Here is a 14,286-nt window from a genome sequence, read left to right as displayed (position 1 = left end):
TTTTTGCAGCAGGTGTGCCCGCTACCCCGGGGTCCAGACAGAGACGTGGACACAGGTTTCCCGATCACCGTATTTATTAACATAAGTCACCAACCACTACACACACACTGCTGCCTCTGTCAGGCTGTGCTAATTCAGTGTGTCTTCCTCCGCCCGTCACCATGTGTCTCTGCGGCTCCTCCTTTTTATGAGGAGAGATAATCAGCTTCTAATGAGCTGCACCGGAGAACTCGTCACCTTTTCCACTCCATAATGTGCAGGCCTGATAATTATTTCCACAAATTTACATTTTTATGATGCCACTTCCATATGAATAGTTCTACTTCTACAGTAGTTTATTAATGGATTACCAGACAGACACAGCAAAAACTACCTCAAAGTTCTGTAAGATACAGACAGACAACAACCAAGAAAAACATTTGGTTGTTGGAAACTTGCTTTTGGAAAACTAAACTACAATACCAGAATCGTTCAGAACAAGGGCATCATTCTCGCATGCCTCTGCAGAGCCGCCGTCCTCTGACTCGTCATCAACGTCTTCCTCATCCTGGCCTGAAAACAAAAACAAGTTAGACATGAGCAGACAAGAAAGGAATCACAGTAGACAGAGTAAATTAAATAATAATGAAGCGTTGGGGAAAAACAGTGAGTTGCGTGTATCTTTGGCAGGTCCTCTAATTTCCCCACAAAAATACAAAGACATGGGTAATGGGCTGTGTGACGGACAGTCGAATTTTGAGAAGTTTATAAATCTGCAATAAAAACGGAGTGTGTGGTAACACAAGTGTATCTTGTTATGCTGAGACTTTACATCGAGGCATTGAAGGGCTCAGCAATCACTTGCATTTGAAAAGTCTTAACCTGTACGGGACAAAGCTGTTTTACTGGTGACGAGGATCACAACAGTAATAAAAATACTGTGTATTTGTCGGCTTCTCAATTGCACACTTTAAAAATGAATACTTGACAAGGTGAAAAATAAACGTGTGTCTGTACCTTGATCCTCGAAATTCACAACCAAAGCAGAGCCGTCCTGGTTCAGGGTGACTTTGGGCTGGTCCATCAGCAGACTTCTGAGATTACTCAGACTTCCACAAAGCACACCGATTTTGGGACAGTGGGACCACAACATCTCCAGAGGTAGAGACACAGACCTACCGGTACATACACAACACTGTTACACCACAGAGTAGTTAAATGGAGTCACAAGATTTACTTTACAGAGAATCTTGACACCAAGTCAGGCTTGAATTCACAATGCTTGTTCCTCAGTCTCCACACAGGAAATGTACCTGTGCCGTTCACAACACTCATTTGTGTTTTGGCTGATTGTTGCAAGCACATCGTTTGTTTTGTCTTCGTCTTCTGACACACTTCTCCCACGCTGCTCCGGTGGATTTTTCACTTCTTCCCCACATTCTGATGGAAACGGTTTGATATACTTTCAACATGACACCCGTCATCCTCATTAAACAGCATGCATTACTCAGACATAGAAATAAACATTTTACTGTGAGTCTAAAGTCTGTAACTGCCAGGTTGGCTATGTATTCACCTTCAGCTTGGCTGGATATAAAAGTGGCTCTCTTCTCTTTAGACCATCCAGTCGTCAGTATTTTTGCACAGGACAACACTTCGCTCAACACGAGGCGGTGCAGGATGTGGCTGTCACGCAGGCTGGGGTAGGTTAAACTGGCCAACTGACAGTCAAATAAACACGAGTCAATATTCAACATTGCTCTGGACTGATTCACATACTGGAGTTATCATTTTTTCGGAAATCCATTGATGCTGCTCATTACTAAACAAATAAATCAATAAAAATATTGCTCAGTACTCTATAACAAAAATATAACAGACTATGCAGTACCTGATGCCGGTGATAAGCATGAACAGTGATGCCACTACAGGCGTCAAGAGCTTCAACTGCATGTAGTTTTCAGCTGACACCAGCAGAGGCCGACAGAGCTCTACTTCATGCTGCATTGAAGGTGTTGTATATTGAAGTTGTCTTGGATCTTAAAAATCCCAACTTAGACTGATATTATTTTTTGGGGGAAAAAAATCAAACGTAGCATTGTTGATCAACACCACAAGTCTGCAAACTGTGGACATGAGCAGACAAGCTGTTCTTGTAAAAGCTCTTTGTCATTATAAGTGGAAACATGTGTAGTTTTAGTTCCAGCATCACTGTATCATTATGCAGTATATCTGATTGGAGGCGAAGCTCAGGCAGTGAATATGAGCTCGTGATGTAGCCTGGTCATCTCTCCATGGTGTATGATGCCTTCGTGCAATGTGAGCTGAAATCAGCTCAAGCACGAAGCTCAACAAGTCACTTCACACTGGTTATACCAACAATGTCGCACTACCTGCAGCTTTGCTGTAACTCAGAATTCATGCCTCGATTCTGGAGTCAACTGGATCCACTGTTAGCTAAACCGAGAGCGTTTATGCTTCATACGAAAGACATATTAGGTGTACACACACACACACACAAAAAAAAAAAAAAAAAGTCACCATTGTGTATGACAAGTCCTCGGCTTTATGTCCGGCCAACACGTTGCGGCAATCTCCCCCACTGAGCCGGTGAAACACAGCAATCTGGGAGCAGAAACCCACTCGCTCCTGCTGACCAGGAGGTGCCTGTCCAACACCAGTGAGCTCTACTTCATATCCATAGTCACAGCACACCTTCACAGCCCTGCAGGTTTAGTCAATACAAAAATACAAAGTTTGGTACTTTTAGTAAGAAAATGTGGATTTTAATAATATAGTGTAACATGGAGGAATAATTATTTTACTTTTGTTGGCGTCTACCGTCATGAGGATGGACGAAGAATTAAGTGTGAAAAAGTTGTTACCGTACCAGGATCTGAACTCTGTCCTGGTCCACTCAAACTTGTGGTCCCTGTGTCTGAACCCAACCAGTCCAGGTAGAAGAGGGTTGTATTCAGAGTTTGGAGTGCTGACAATTACTGCCACCGGGTTCATGTATCCAAACAGACACCCAGTGAAACTCACAACATCGTCCAGAGTGAGGTGCTCGATGCTGCAGACAGGCCGGAGACACATGAGGGAAATTAAAAAACAACTCTGGTGGCAATAACAATGACAGTAATAATAGAAGGAAATATGTGGATAGTAGATAGAGATACTTACAGCTCTATGCTGGTCACGAGATCAAATCCCCTGAGGCGGGAATCGTTTTGAGTCACCGAGCCCTGGTACAGCTCAACACGCAGCTGGTTTACCCGCGGCTGCAGGTAGTCGGCCGCTAGAGGACCAAGTTCAAGCCTGAAGGAACACACAAGACGATCCAACCACACTGGAAATGACGTCTATCCCCTCGAAATATCTGGATTTTATTTGGAAGTTGAATCTTGTGTGTTCAATTAAAGCAGAAGTCCTATTTTGTCAAATAGTTTCATACATGGAAACAGAAATAAGGCGACAAAACGTGTGTCATGGGACGGTGGCGAAAGAGGAAAGGGAGAGAAAAAGTGCAGTGTGTTTAATTTTACATTGTACGTGTCAACTTTAAAGTGCTTTAATTGTATTGAGTAAGGTTTATGAATAAGCTGACAAGCTTTTTGGTTTGTGTTTCATTGAGTTCTTACTCTGATGTCAAGCAGATACTGAAGACTGTGTATAAAAACAAGAGTTTTGATAAAGACCATTGGTTCATCAGTTGGCTTTTGCTTCAGTAAACTGATAGGTTGCAGCACAGTGAGTGAGAAGTTAAAGGTTCAGCATTTAACAGAGGGAAGTTTGGGAGTTTGATTCCTCATCTTCCTCCTATGGACTGTTCAAAGAGTCTTTGAGCAAGACACTGGTCCCCGGATTGAAGGACTCAAGAGGTGAGTGAGTGTGCGTGGGTAAATGTGATTAACATTGTAGAGTGCTTCCTAAAGCAGTGATAAAGTCCAATATAAGTTTAATCCAGTTAGCATTTGTTTTGTGGTTGTTGGTTTCTAACCAACCTCCACAATATCATGACCCATTTGAAAATGATAAAATCTGCAGGAAAGCCACCCTGATAAGAGGCCCCCTCTCACCCCTTCATCACTCCTTACATTTACGTCCATCAGGCAGACGTTGCAAAGTCCCACTTGCCCGCAAAAACGTCTCTAAAAAAATTCTTAATTTCCACTGCAGTAATCACCCTGAACAAAATGAAATAAGACACTTGTACATATAGATTTTCTTATTGGCTGCCGTTTCCTGCCTCCTTTTAACATTTCCTTTAGACGTCTGATGGGTTTGTGTCTTATGTGTGTTTTAAATAAGTGTTGTGTTTTATTGTTATAGCCTCGTCAAAGGTGAATTTTTGTCACCGTCTATCAGTTGTCCTCTTTAAGAAAAGATAGGGTGTTTTGAAGTGTGTTGAATAAGAATTATATGTAAAACTTGACTCCAGTGTCTATAATGAATTACTGGCTCTCATATGGTATAAGTGGTGGACATATCGATTCTGTGGCATTGATATAACGACACTCAAATGCTTCTCATTTGAGGATCGACTACTCTAATAAAAATCAAACGTAAAATAAAAGTAAATGTGTCCCTTGTGAATCTCATCGTGTAACCAAGGTTCTGCACCCCTGCTCAGCATAAAATCAAACTGGTCCATTCATGTCATTTGACCACACGTGTTGCGACTCCAGTTAACTTTTTTTTCCCCCCATACTGTGGCAATGAAAGCATAGCTGAAAGAGGAGTGTGGGGGTGTACTTTTCGCCATTTGATAAAAACTGCAGCAAGATGTCGTCTGTGGCGCAAACAGGTACAACACTGCAGCAACACAAGCAACATGAATACCACACAGCATGTGGCTCACCTGGAACAAGAACAGGAAGCAGAGGAGGCTGCATCAGCTGCACTCTCTACAACATCTACCACCTGACAGAGGACGCTGGACAGAAACTTACACTGAAGGAAAAGCATGTCCAAACCTGTGACAGTCCCCAAACTCAGAGACGTCATGGTCACAGTCTCATCAAGGGAAAGAGGCTGTTTTAAGCTTTTCAAGTAGAGAATTTAAATGGACCAGCATCTAATTTTTAATTTTTTTTATGTTGTGCGAATAAATGACACAAGCTGAAATGGTCTTACAGAGTGATGTTAGTCATGTGAGTTGTCTTTTAGGTGGAATAGTTTAATTTAAAAGAAGCAGCATCGGTAGTGTTTTGTTGAAGTCTGCCTCACATTCGTACACAAGATGAAGTTAAGGACTTCGGGCGGCGCGTACGACAATGGGAAACTGACTTCAAGGGAAGTAAAATGGCGCGTTAAATAAAACTATTTCAGAACCTTTTGGAACAAAATGTATGTAAAAATACGTTTTAACCGTGAAATACACGCAGACATACTTCTTTTGCTTCACTATGGCTCCGTTGATGTCCACTCCGACCAGCAGGCTGATCTCGGGCCGAAACTTGAGCTTTCTGAGGAGTTTGCACTCACCGCAGCCCAAGTCCACCACCTGGACAAATAAATCAACAAATTAAACATGAAATAATACAAATAGCCCGACTCCGGCGTTAAAAGCAAAGCATGTTGAAGAGGAATTTCTAACAACGAGCAACAGCGGGGCCAGGTGAACTTGTTCGCGAGCTAATTAGCCAATTAACGAACAATAACTGAAAACAAACGTCATTACAGGTATAATTAAAGTCCGCATAGGACTGAAAGCTCCTCTACCTTTTGGGGTTTCTTCCGCACGACATAGTCGATGACAAACTGATGTCTCTGGACGTAAAGCGGCGGACTGAAGATGGGCTGCGTCATGGTTGGATGAGACGAGCTGCAGTGACCACGTGACTCCGCCGACCAGCAGGGGGCGCTGAGCGGACACCTGGCTTTGCATGCCAACGTCTAACTCAGATGTGGGCATCATAAGGCCCGGGGGCCACATGTGGCCATTTAGCTCAGCTTGACTGGCCCTCAGAGTGTCACTGGGAATCCTGAATCAAATAAAGATGACTGTTGTTGATTAATGTTACTTTATTACATCTAAAATGGTATAATTGTTCATGTTATTAGCCATTACTACATCATTGTAGTAGCTCTGCTAACGAAGGTCTAGCACCTTGGTCCTGAGCAGAGCTAATGATTCACAAAATTGACGTTTCGCAGGAGAAAAAAAGATGATTTGTTAATATATATCGTTTTTATTTACTTATTTACTGAACTCGAAATTTAGAAGACCACGAATGTGACTGACAAAATGTGATGGGGAGCAAAATTAGCTTATAAAAATGAAAAGATAATAAACACTGTCTTTTATGAAAAGATCATTCTTACTGTGCAAAACTCAATTTTATGTTTCAGCCCTCAAGATTAGTGCTAATGTTTCATGTGGCCCTTTGGGAAAATTTGCTTCCCACCCCTGATTTAACTTCATTACTCTGTGGAACATCCCAGACTGTAAAAGTACAAGTAATAGTAAACTTGATTTCTTTTGCTGACTCAAGGGTTTATGAATTGTTCATCAAATTTAGTTGGTGCATTTGTTGCTCATCCTTGTATTTGAGAAATCCAACATATTGTCTCATTGAACCAAATAGCATCCGGAGCTTCTGCAGCACGACGTGGAGCATGTTGTCCACCATTGTTGTCTTTGTTGAATTGCGTTACAGAGAGGGTCAAGTGTTTTGGCGGTTTTGTGAATGAATCAATAAAGCACACATATCTTACAAAAAAGAACACTTTACCACAGTAGAGTTTGTACAGAGGTGAGTTTAATCTTTTATATATATATGTTTCTTTTCTGGGATTGTTACAAAAGATCTGCCAAAGTGTTCACAAAGTGAGAAGTTAATTAGTACATCAAAAAGAAGACATACGGCACGGTTTTATAAACATCACTTGATAAGTTATCGGTTCATTATATGTTCAGTTTAAAAATCATTCAAGGAGACCTAACAGGCAAACATCAAAAATATAACTATGTTTGATAAATATAATTCCAGCAATACTTTGTTCAACAGCTAAACTGCCACATCCTGCTATGATACCAGCCTGAATTACGCGTGTGTAAACAAACTACTGCTAAACAAAAGCTTCATAAAGATTCGGCTCTAAGCATTTTGATCTGCTCTGATCAGATTTTATAGCAACATGTAAGATGTGACCCCAACTAGAGTTACAGCTTTGTAGTTTTAATTGCTTTTCACAATAAACCAGTAACATTTTTATGGATGCTCCTGAGTGGAGAAGGAAAACATACAATCAATAAAATGGGTTTTCTTTCAGTCCAGAGTCGGTGTATATCAATTAGTGTGCTTGCTTTATTAATACACTCCAGTCTGCAGTCCGACTGCAAGTTGTCTTTTTTTTTAAGGATTTTTTTTGTTGTTGTTTTTTAGCTGACACGCTGACTGAAGGAAGTGTTTGGGGGTTCGAGTCCAGCCTTTCTATGAATGTCACCTTCCAAACTTTTCACTCTTGTTGACTCGCCGGTCTCCTCCATTCGCGATGCTGCGTTGCGTTCGATTGTGCGTTTCACTGTCGTCCGCTTCACTTACAACAAAACTCCACTTGCTGTTACAGTCATTTCTTGAGAAATTTCAATATCTGAAAGACAAAGAGAGACAAGTCAGAAAAATCTGACAGATTTTACACATGTCCCGTAGTTAAGGTGCAAACACAATGTTGTATTTACTTTATTCTAAGTGGGCACAGATGTGAGTGGCCCGCAGATCTCTTCTTCTGCGACTTCCCCCCGGACCTGATGCAGAGGAAACCAAAAGACATTAGAAATGAGTCCCGACACTGGGTTTCAAAATATAAACGTGAAGAATAAATACAGCTAGGTAAAACACTTATGTTGGTATAATGTGTTTCTGTGATCGATTCCACACTGATTTGTTTCCCAGCTCTTCATCTGGGACAATATTGTTGCCTGAGTGCTTTTTTCAGCATCACCTGGCCTTTAAACTCACTGACACGCTAAATTATAGATCAGTTATTTGCCTCCAGGGAAAAAGAGAAACATACTGAACATTTGAAGATTTATAGTGATTATTGTTATATTATTTTGATTCGAAATTTGTTAAATCTTTACTTATAGTAATTAACTTATGTGATTACAAAGATGTTTTTTTTCCTTCTGCTTCGCCCCACTGACGCTCTCTGGTGCCACCCAGGGGAGCTGGCTGGCACCAGTATTTTCTTCTTCTTGCTATGCTGTGTTGCCATCTTTTCTTACTTGCTTCTGTTTTTCATGTCTTTTCACTTCTCTTGTCACTTTGTGACCAATCATCGCTGTTACCGCTATTCAGCCAAATTCAGATTGTTTTTCCTCCAGCTCTTCAATATGTTTGTTAGCCGCCACCAAAACATTCAAGTTCACGTTGTCACGTTTTATATCGTGCTCCCCGTTCAATCTTCCACATTTTGATCATATACAAAACTCTAATTAAAATACACCGGCTATTATTGAAATCATGCTATCATTCCTAATTGATATAGAGCCGTTTATTCAGGATTCTAGTAAATCGAGTCTTGTGCATCACAAATAATTACAGAAAATCCATCACATATGGTGATGAAGACACAGACACAAACTTCCCAAAATGCCCCCCCCAAAAAAGAAAACTCAACTCGTCATCTCCTGTTGTGCAACGGTTATTGTTGTTAAAATATTATTTTCAATGAAAGATGCTTGTACATGCTTGTTTTTGGCTTATATTAGCAAATATCAGTGTTTTCAGATATTGCATTCATTCCTGGACTGCTTTTTCAAGGTATAACGGACATGATTGCAGAGACTAAAGCAGCTCTTGTGTCCGACCTGTAATTGTTTGGCTGGGGTTGCTCTCCCCGGCGGCGTTGCTCGCTGTCACTTCAGCGGCACCGGGATCGAAGTTGGTTAATGTGCAGGTGAGGCCGCTGGTGGAGCAAAGCACCATGCGGCTTCCTCCCGATACGTCGTAGACGGTGTAGTTTGTGGCGAGCACTGAGGCGTCCCAGGAGAGCACAGCCTCCTGTGTGCTGCCGGTGTAAACCACGTTCTGCGGAGCACAGGGGGCTGGACAGAGGAAACACAGGAAATGGTGAAATTACCACATCAACTTTTGGTCCAAGGGTTGCTGTGATGGATTTATGAACTCGGAGCAATGAGGAGATAAATGACAAGAAACTGATAGATAACACATAATATTAGTAACAATTGTCAATTTGTACTTGACAATACATTTTATTTTATAGCAACTTACTATAAAAGAGATTTTCTTTTCAGACAAAAACCTTTCACATGTTAGCGTTTGAAACTTTGAATGTTTATGTACTGCTGATAGATGCTAGAAATTAAGGTTTAAATAAAACTATACATGCATATACTCAAGTAGACTGCCTCACTGGAGCTGTACCTGGATCCACTGTAAATATCGGGGCTTCAATTTGATGTTCTTTTGTTGTCTAGTAGCCCCTTTTGTAAAGTTGATCCTCACCAAGTTCTTTTTTCTGGACACATTTCTGACACTAACCAGGTATCATATTTGAAATAAAGCTTTTTTTTCTTGTAGTAAACATGTAGTAAACCTTACTGTCAAATACCGCAACGCTGCAATGGTACAAATGTTACCCTGTATGTGAGTGGCAGTATAAACATGTATAATAAGTTATAATATTATAATATTAGATTTATAATATTGTGTCAAACACATATGCTATAAACCATAGTCAATGTCCTTTTTTGTGAAGAATATTGTATGAAGTCATTATTGTGAATGAAAACCCACCAGTGACTCCAGCGAAGGGACTGGACGGCTCACTCTCGCCGGCTGAGTTTCTGGAAGTCACAGTGACGTTAAAGACGGTGCTACACGGCACAGGAACCTCGAAGTAGGTCCTCGGTAGCCAGTAAGAGGAGACCATCATTGTCATCTGAGGATCATTTTGGATATGACCGGTCACTCCCATCATGTACTCCACGTCAGTGCAATTGACTTGGTCCCATGATACCATGACCCAGTATGAATCGGCTATCTTCTGCACCCGCATGTCCAGGTGAGCTGGAGGGCATGGAGCTGAGAAAGACAAAAAAGCGCTTGTTTTATTCCAAAGATTCAACTTGGCAAGAAATAGCATTCAACTACAAATTGTGCATAAATGAGTAAATGCTCAGCTGTTACTTTCACTTGCTGCATGTGAACACAAATGTCTCTCATTTCTCCTTCTTATGTTCTTCAAACTGACTTGTTCCTTCTTTAAACCTCTATGAGGAGGATTCAAACTTACAGCAAGAGTATCAAACAGTTATGCTGACAAGAATAATAATGGTGAAAAGCCAAGAAGTTTGTTTCAAAAGTTTAAAATCATGTATCATTAAATTTAAAATGTTTGTTTCTCTTTTTACCTGTTTTAACTTTTACTTAAGTAAAGAAGTTGGATCTGCAGTTTTATCAAAGGTTTCCCCACCCCAAAAGAATCTGTACTTCTACTATAGTAAAGAATGACCAATGTGAGTACGTTTTCAATTCCTTCACAGTAATTAAGATCAGCAATAGGGGAGTTTTTTTTTTTTTTTGTGAGTGAATTATTACCTGCTCCTGCCTGTAGGGGGGCGCTGAACGAGCTGTTGCAGACACCGTTGGACACTGTCACAGAGAAATTGTACATTTCTCCACACTCCAGGCCGTTGAAGGTGCATGAAGGATCCGTGCTGGCACAGTAGAGGGCTTCTCCGTTCACGGGCTGTGCACAGCTGAAATACTCCACAGCGCCCTCGCTGCTGTTCCAAGACAGGCTGGCCGAGCTGGTCTGACAGTCCAGATCCACAGTGAGGCCGGACGGAGGGCACGACACTGAGAGGGGGAGAGGGAAAAGCCTGTCATTGAATCCAGCTCCCACACAGTGGTCTCATTACGATGTGTATGCTGCCTATAATGTGACAGCAGACTGAAATAATGATAAATTGATATAATGCAATTTTAAGGAAATATTTGCTTTACTAAGACATGTACAGTGATACACATTATGTATTAGCGTTATCTGCTATATTGACGTATGACAAACACTGCATTGATTCTGCAGCAGGCATCATATATTGTGATCGCTATCGTCTATTTGTGATAATTCAGCATCAATCAAGTCGTCACAAACTCTAAGTGCAGAGTCGATGTAATCCAAATAAGAAATGTAGAATAACAGCATGACACCACTACGGCTCTATTACTGTATCCTATCATCGCTATTAATCTGCTCTCATTACTTTGATATACTTCATATTTTGTCTTTAAATTCAGAAATGCTTCTGCTTCCTATATTTATTTACAGAACTACCATGATATACATTCAGCCCTTTAATGTTGTGTTACTGTTTCACAAATACATTTTATCCACTACGAGTTTGGGACTGCTGTTAAATCACCAACAGTGACAATATAATACAAAGTCCTCACGATATAGATGCATAAATAAAATGAAGGGATTATCACTGTACCTGTCCTGAAGGACGCTGTGCTGGGCTGGCTGGTGCAGTTGCCCCCTCTGGCAGTGATGCTTATGCTGTACGTCTGTCCGCAGTGAAGATCGGCCAGGGAGCAGTTGTTCACAGAGGTGTCACAGGTTGCAACGTGTCCATCAAAACCTGTGGCGGTCAGCTGGTAGGATGTGGCCACGAGGGAGCGTGCCCACGCCACCGTGACACCGTTCTCATCGCACGACGGCTTCACCATCACATCTTCCGGGACACACGGCGCTAAAAAGAGAACAGAATTGCCTCAAATACCTCCCCAGGAGTTTGTGAAGGAGTTGTAATGAACCAACTTGAAGCCTCAAATGAGAAATACCCGTTTTAATCTTCTTCGGGGGACTTCGGAGGCTGCTGCACTTGTCAGAGGAAGCGGACACGATGATGCTGTAGTGCTTGCCACAGCGGACGCCCTCCAGCACACATGTGTTGGAAGAGCTGTTGCAGGAAAGGATGTTTTCGTCTTCGTCCTCAGCCGAGACCAGGTAAAGGGGCGTGTCCAGACTCTGCTCCCATTCAACTCGTATGGTGTCACTGTTGCACTCTGTCGTTGCCATGATGGATCTGAGAGCGCAGGGACCTACAAAACAGAAGAAAAAAGACATTTGGACATTTTGAACACCATGTTTTCACTCCAGTGAAATCCCAGCTGCTCTCTCAGAATCGGTACCTGTCTCAAGCTCGAAGGTGGTGCTGTGGTTGCTGTGGCAGTGCTCGTTGATCGCCGTGACGTGGAAGGTGTAAAGTGTCCCACATTCCAGATCTGGCACGTTACACGGAGCGGAGGTGGAGGTGCAGTTGGAGCTCAGACCGTTGCCTGCCTGGGCCAACACAAAGTAGCTCGTCGCTCCGTTTGAGTCGTCCCACATCACATAGGCAGAGTTTGTTATACAGTCCAGACGACCCTGAGGGTTCCTGGGCACACATGGAGCTGTTGAGGGTGAAACATGAGAAAATGAGCTTACGGGTGGAAAATATATTACAGAAATTAAATATGAATACATTATATAGAGGAACTTTTCAGATAAAAAGGTTATGGCATGTTCAGTAAATTAAAAGTTAGTTATAAATCTTTACAGTAGTTTCACAGTGGTGATCCTGAATACAAACAAGTTGTGTAATACTTGAGGCATACCTGAAGACGTCTCGACGGGTGGGCTCGTTTTGCTTTCACAGTCATCCCTCACCGACAACACGGTCACGTTGTAGGTCTGTCCACATGGCAGATTACTCAAAGCACAGCTGGTGTCAGTGGAGTTGCAGTACAGTCTCGCCCCGGTGTCGCTCACTGCCGCCACATGGAAGTACTGAGCATCCGGGTTGGCGGTCCAAGACACAACCATGGCTTTCTCTGCACATTGCGCTTCCACGGCCACATTCTGGGGTACACAGGGGGCTGGGGGGGTTGTGAATGAATGAAGACAAAGCATTCGTTTAAATAGATATGTGATTGTCACATCGGCACTCGGCAAATCCACCCGTCTCAATATGAGTCTCGTGAAAGCGTCTCCATGTTCTTCAGTACCTGTCCGCACAGAGGCGCTGTCGCTCTCCACGCTGGAGCACCACTCGTCCCGAGCGAACACGCTCACGTCGTAGGTCTGTCCACACTGCAGGTCACTCAGGTCACAGAAAGTCAACGTATTGTTACACTCTGTCCGGTGGGCTCCATCTGCTGTCACACCCACTGCAGCATAGGAGAGCGCGCCACTGGCCGGCTCCCACGTCACCGCAGCAGAGTTTGAGTTGCAGCGTAAAGATGCTTTGACGCTGGTTGGCTTACATGGCACTGAGGAAAATAAAAGAGACATATCAGCAACACGATTCTCCGGGGAGCTTCATTACAGCAGCAGTCTGCAAAATATTTACATGTAAAGCTCAAATAAAATATTTTAAGATCGTATTTGATTCATTATAATTTTCAGGAGCTGATCATCCTTTATTTCGCTTCAACAAACCCCACCAGATAAAGGTGGTGATATGCCAAATATGAATTACAATCATCAATCAGATTTACACTGAAAAACATTCAAACATTTCTACTTGATGTAGAATGAAGAAATACATTTAAAGTACAGGATGATTCATCAGTTTAGAGACCAACGTTCACAGAGAGTGAAAAAGAGTGAAAATCTGGCAAATTTGAAGAACGTCTAACAATAATTTGTTGACAAGTATTTTTTTTGAAGGTGGTGACATAAAAAAATCAATGAGGTCATATCAATGTATAATATGTAACACTGAACCATTCATGTGACACACAAACTGGTTTGTAGGTGTCCAATAAAGTGACTTTCATGAGAATATTATTTTTGGATTTTTAAGTATTTACATTTTAATAATAATATATTTTATTTCATTTATTATTTTCTCTGCAAGTGTCAAAACCTGCTACCGTCTCTTGTTCCGCAAAGTGGCATTACAGCCATGATTCTGTGGCTGTATATGCATTACAATACAACCTTGAGCTGTGATCATAATTTCTGTTTCCTCACAAAATGTTGGCTATATTTCAATAGTTTTCCAACTTTTTTTGAAACAATTGAAAAGTGACTCCAATCAGTAATTTACTTTAGCCACAAAGTCAAAGATGATTATCCTCATGAAACAAAACCAATAAACTTCATACTGAAACACCTAAATCGTTCCTGTTTACCTGACTGCAGGGTAAGATGTGCACGGCTGTTGTCGCAGAGTCCATCCTCAGCCGTGACCGTCAGGTTGTAAAGCTGGCCGCAGTGCATGCTGGGTAGGTCGCAGCTGCTTTCAGTACTGTGACACTCAATCTTGTGGCCATCAGGTCCAAA

At 41.9% G+C, this 14,286-nt stretch overlaps 1 protein-coding gene across 1 annotated transcript; it reads right to left on the bottom strand.

Moving 5' to 3' along the window:
- Nucleotides 1-59: 59 nt before the first annotated feature.
- On the bottom strand, nucleotides 60-3,389 carry henmt1 (HEN methyltransferase 1). Its single transcript, XM_080473770.1, has 7 exons — nucleotides 3,163-3,389; nucleotides 2,870-3,052; nucleotides 2,521-2,704; nucleotides 1,556-1,700; nucleotides 1,293-1,419; nucleotides 997-1,154; nucleotides 60-552 (listed from the first exon to the last, which is right to left on the bottom strand). The coding sequence occupies exons 2-7, from the start codon at nucleotides 2,992-2,994 to the stop codon at nucleotides 449-451; spliced, it is 843 nt and encodes a 280-aa protein (XP_080329896.1). The 5' UTR covers nucleotides 2,995-3,052; nucleotides 3,163-3,389; the 3' UTR covers nucleotides 60-448.
- Between the last annotated feature and the right edge of the window lie 10,897 nt (nucleotides 3,390-14,286).

Source organism: Lipophrys pholis (genome assembly GCF_963383615.2).
Source record: "Lipophrys pholis genome assembly, chromosome: 10".
Taxonomy (NCBI): Eukaryota; Metazoa; Chordata; class Actinopteri; order Blenniiformes; family Blenniidae; genus Lipophrys; species Lipophrys pholis.
The sequence above is the reverse complement of the archived record's forward strand: the minus strand, read 5'-3'. Positions and strand labels throughout refer to the sequence as shown.

Bases quoted from the DNA above. Each gene is read 5' to 3' on its own strand.
- henmt1 (XM_080473770.1), bottom strand. From the start codon at position 2,994: ATGAACCCGGTGGCAGTAATTGTCAGCACTCCAAACTCTGAATACAAC. The intron at 1,701-2,520 runs GTGACTTTTTTT...TTTGACTGTCAG, and splicing joins AGGACTTGTCATACACAATG to TTGGCCAGTTTAACCTACCC. The intron at 1,155-1,292 runs GTACATTTCCTG...ATGTACCGGTAG, and splicing joins GAGTGTTGTGAACGGCACAG to GTCTGTGTCTCTACCTCTGG.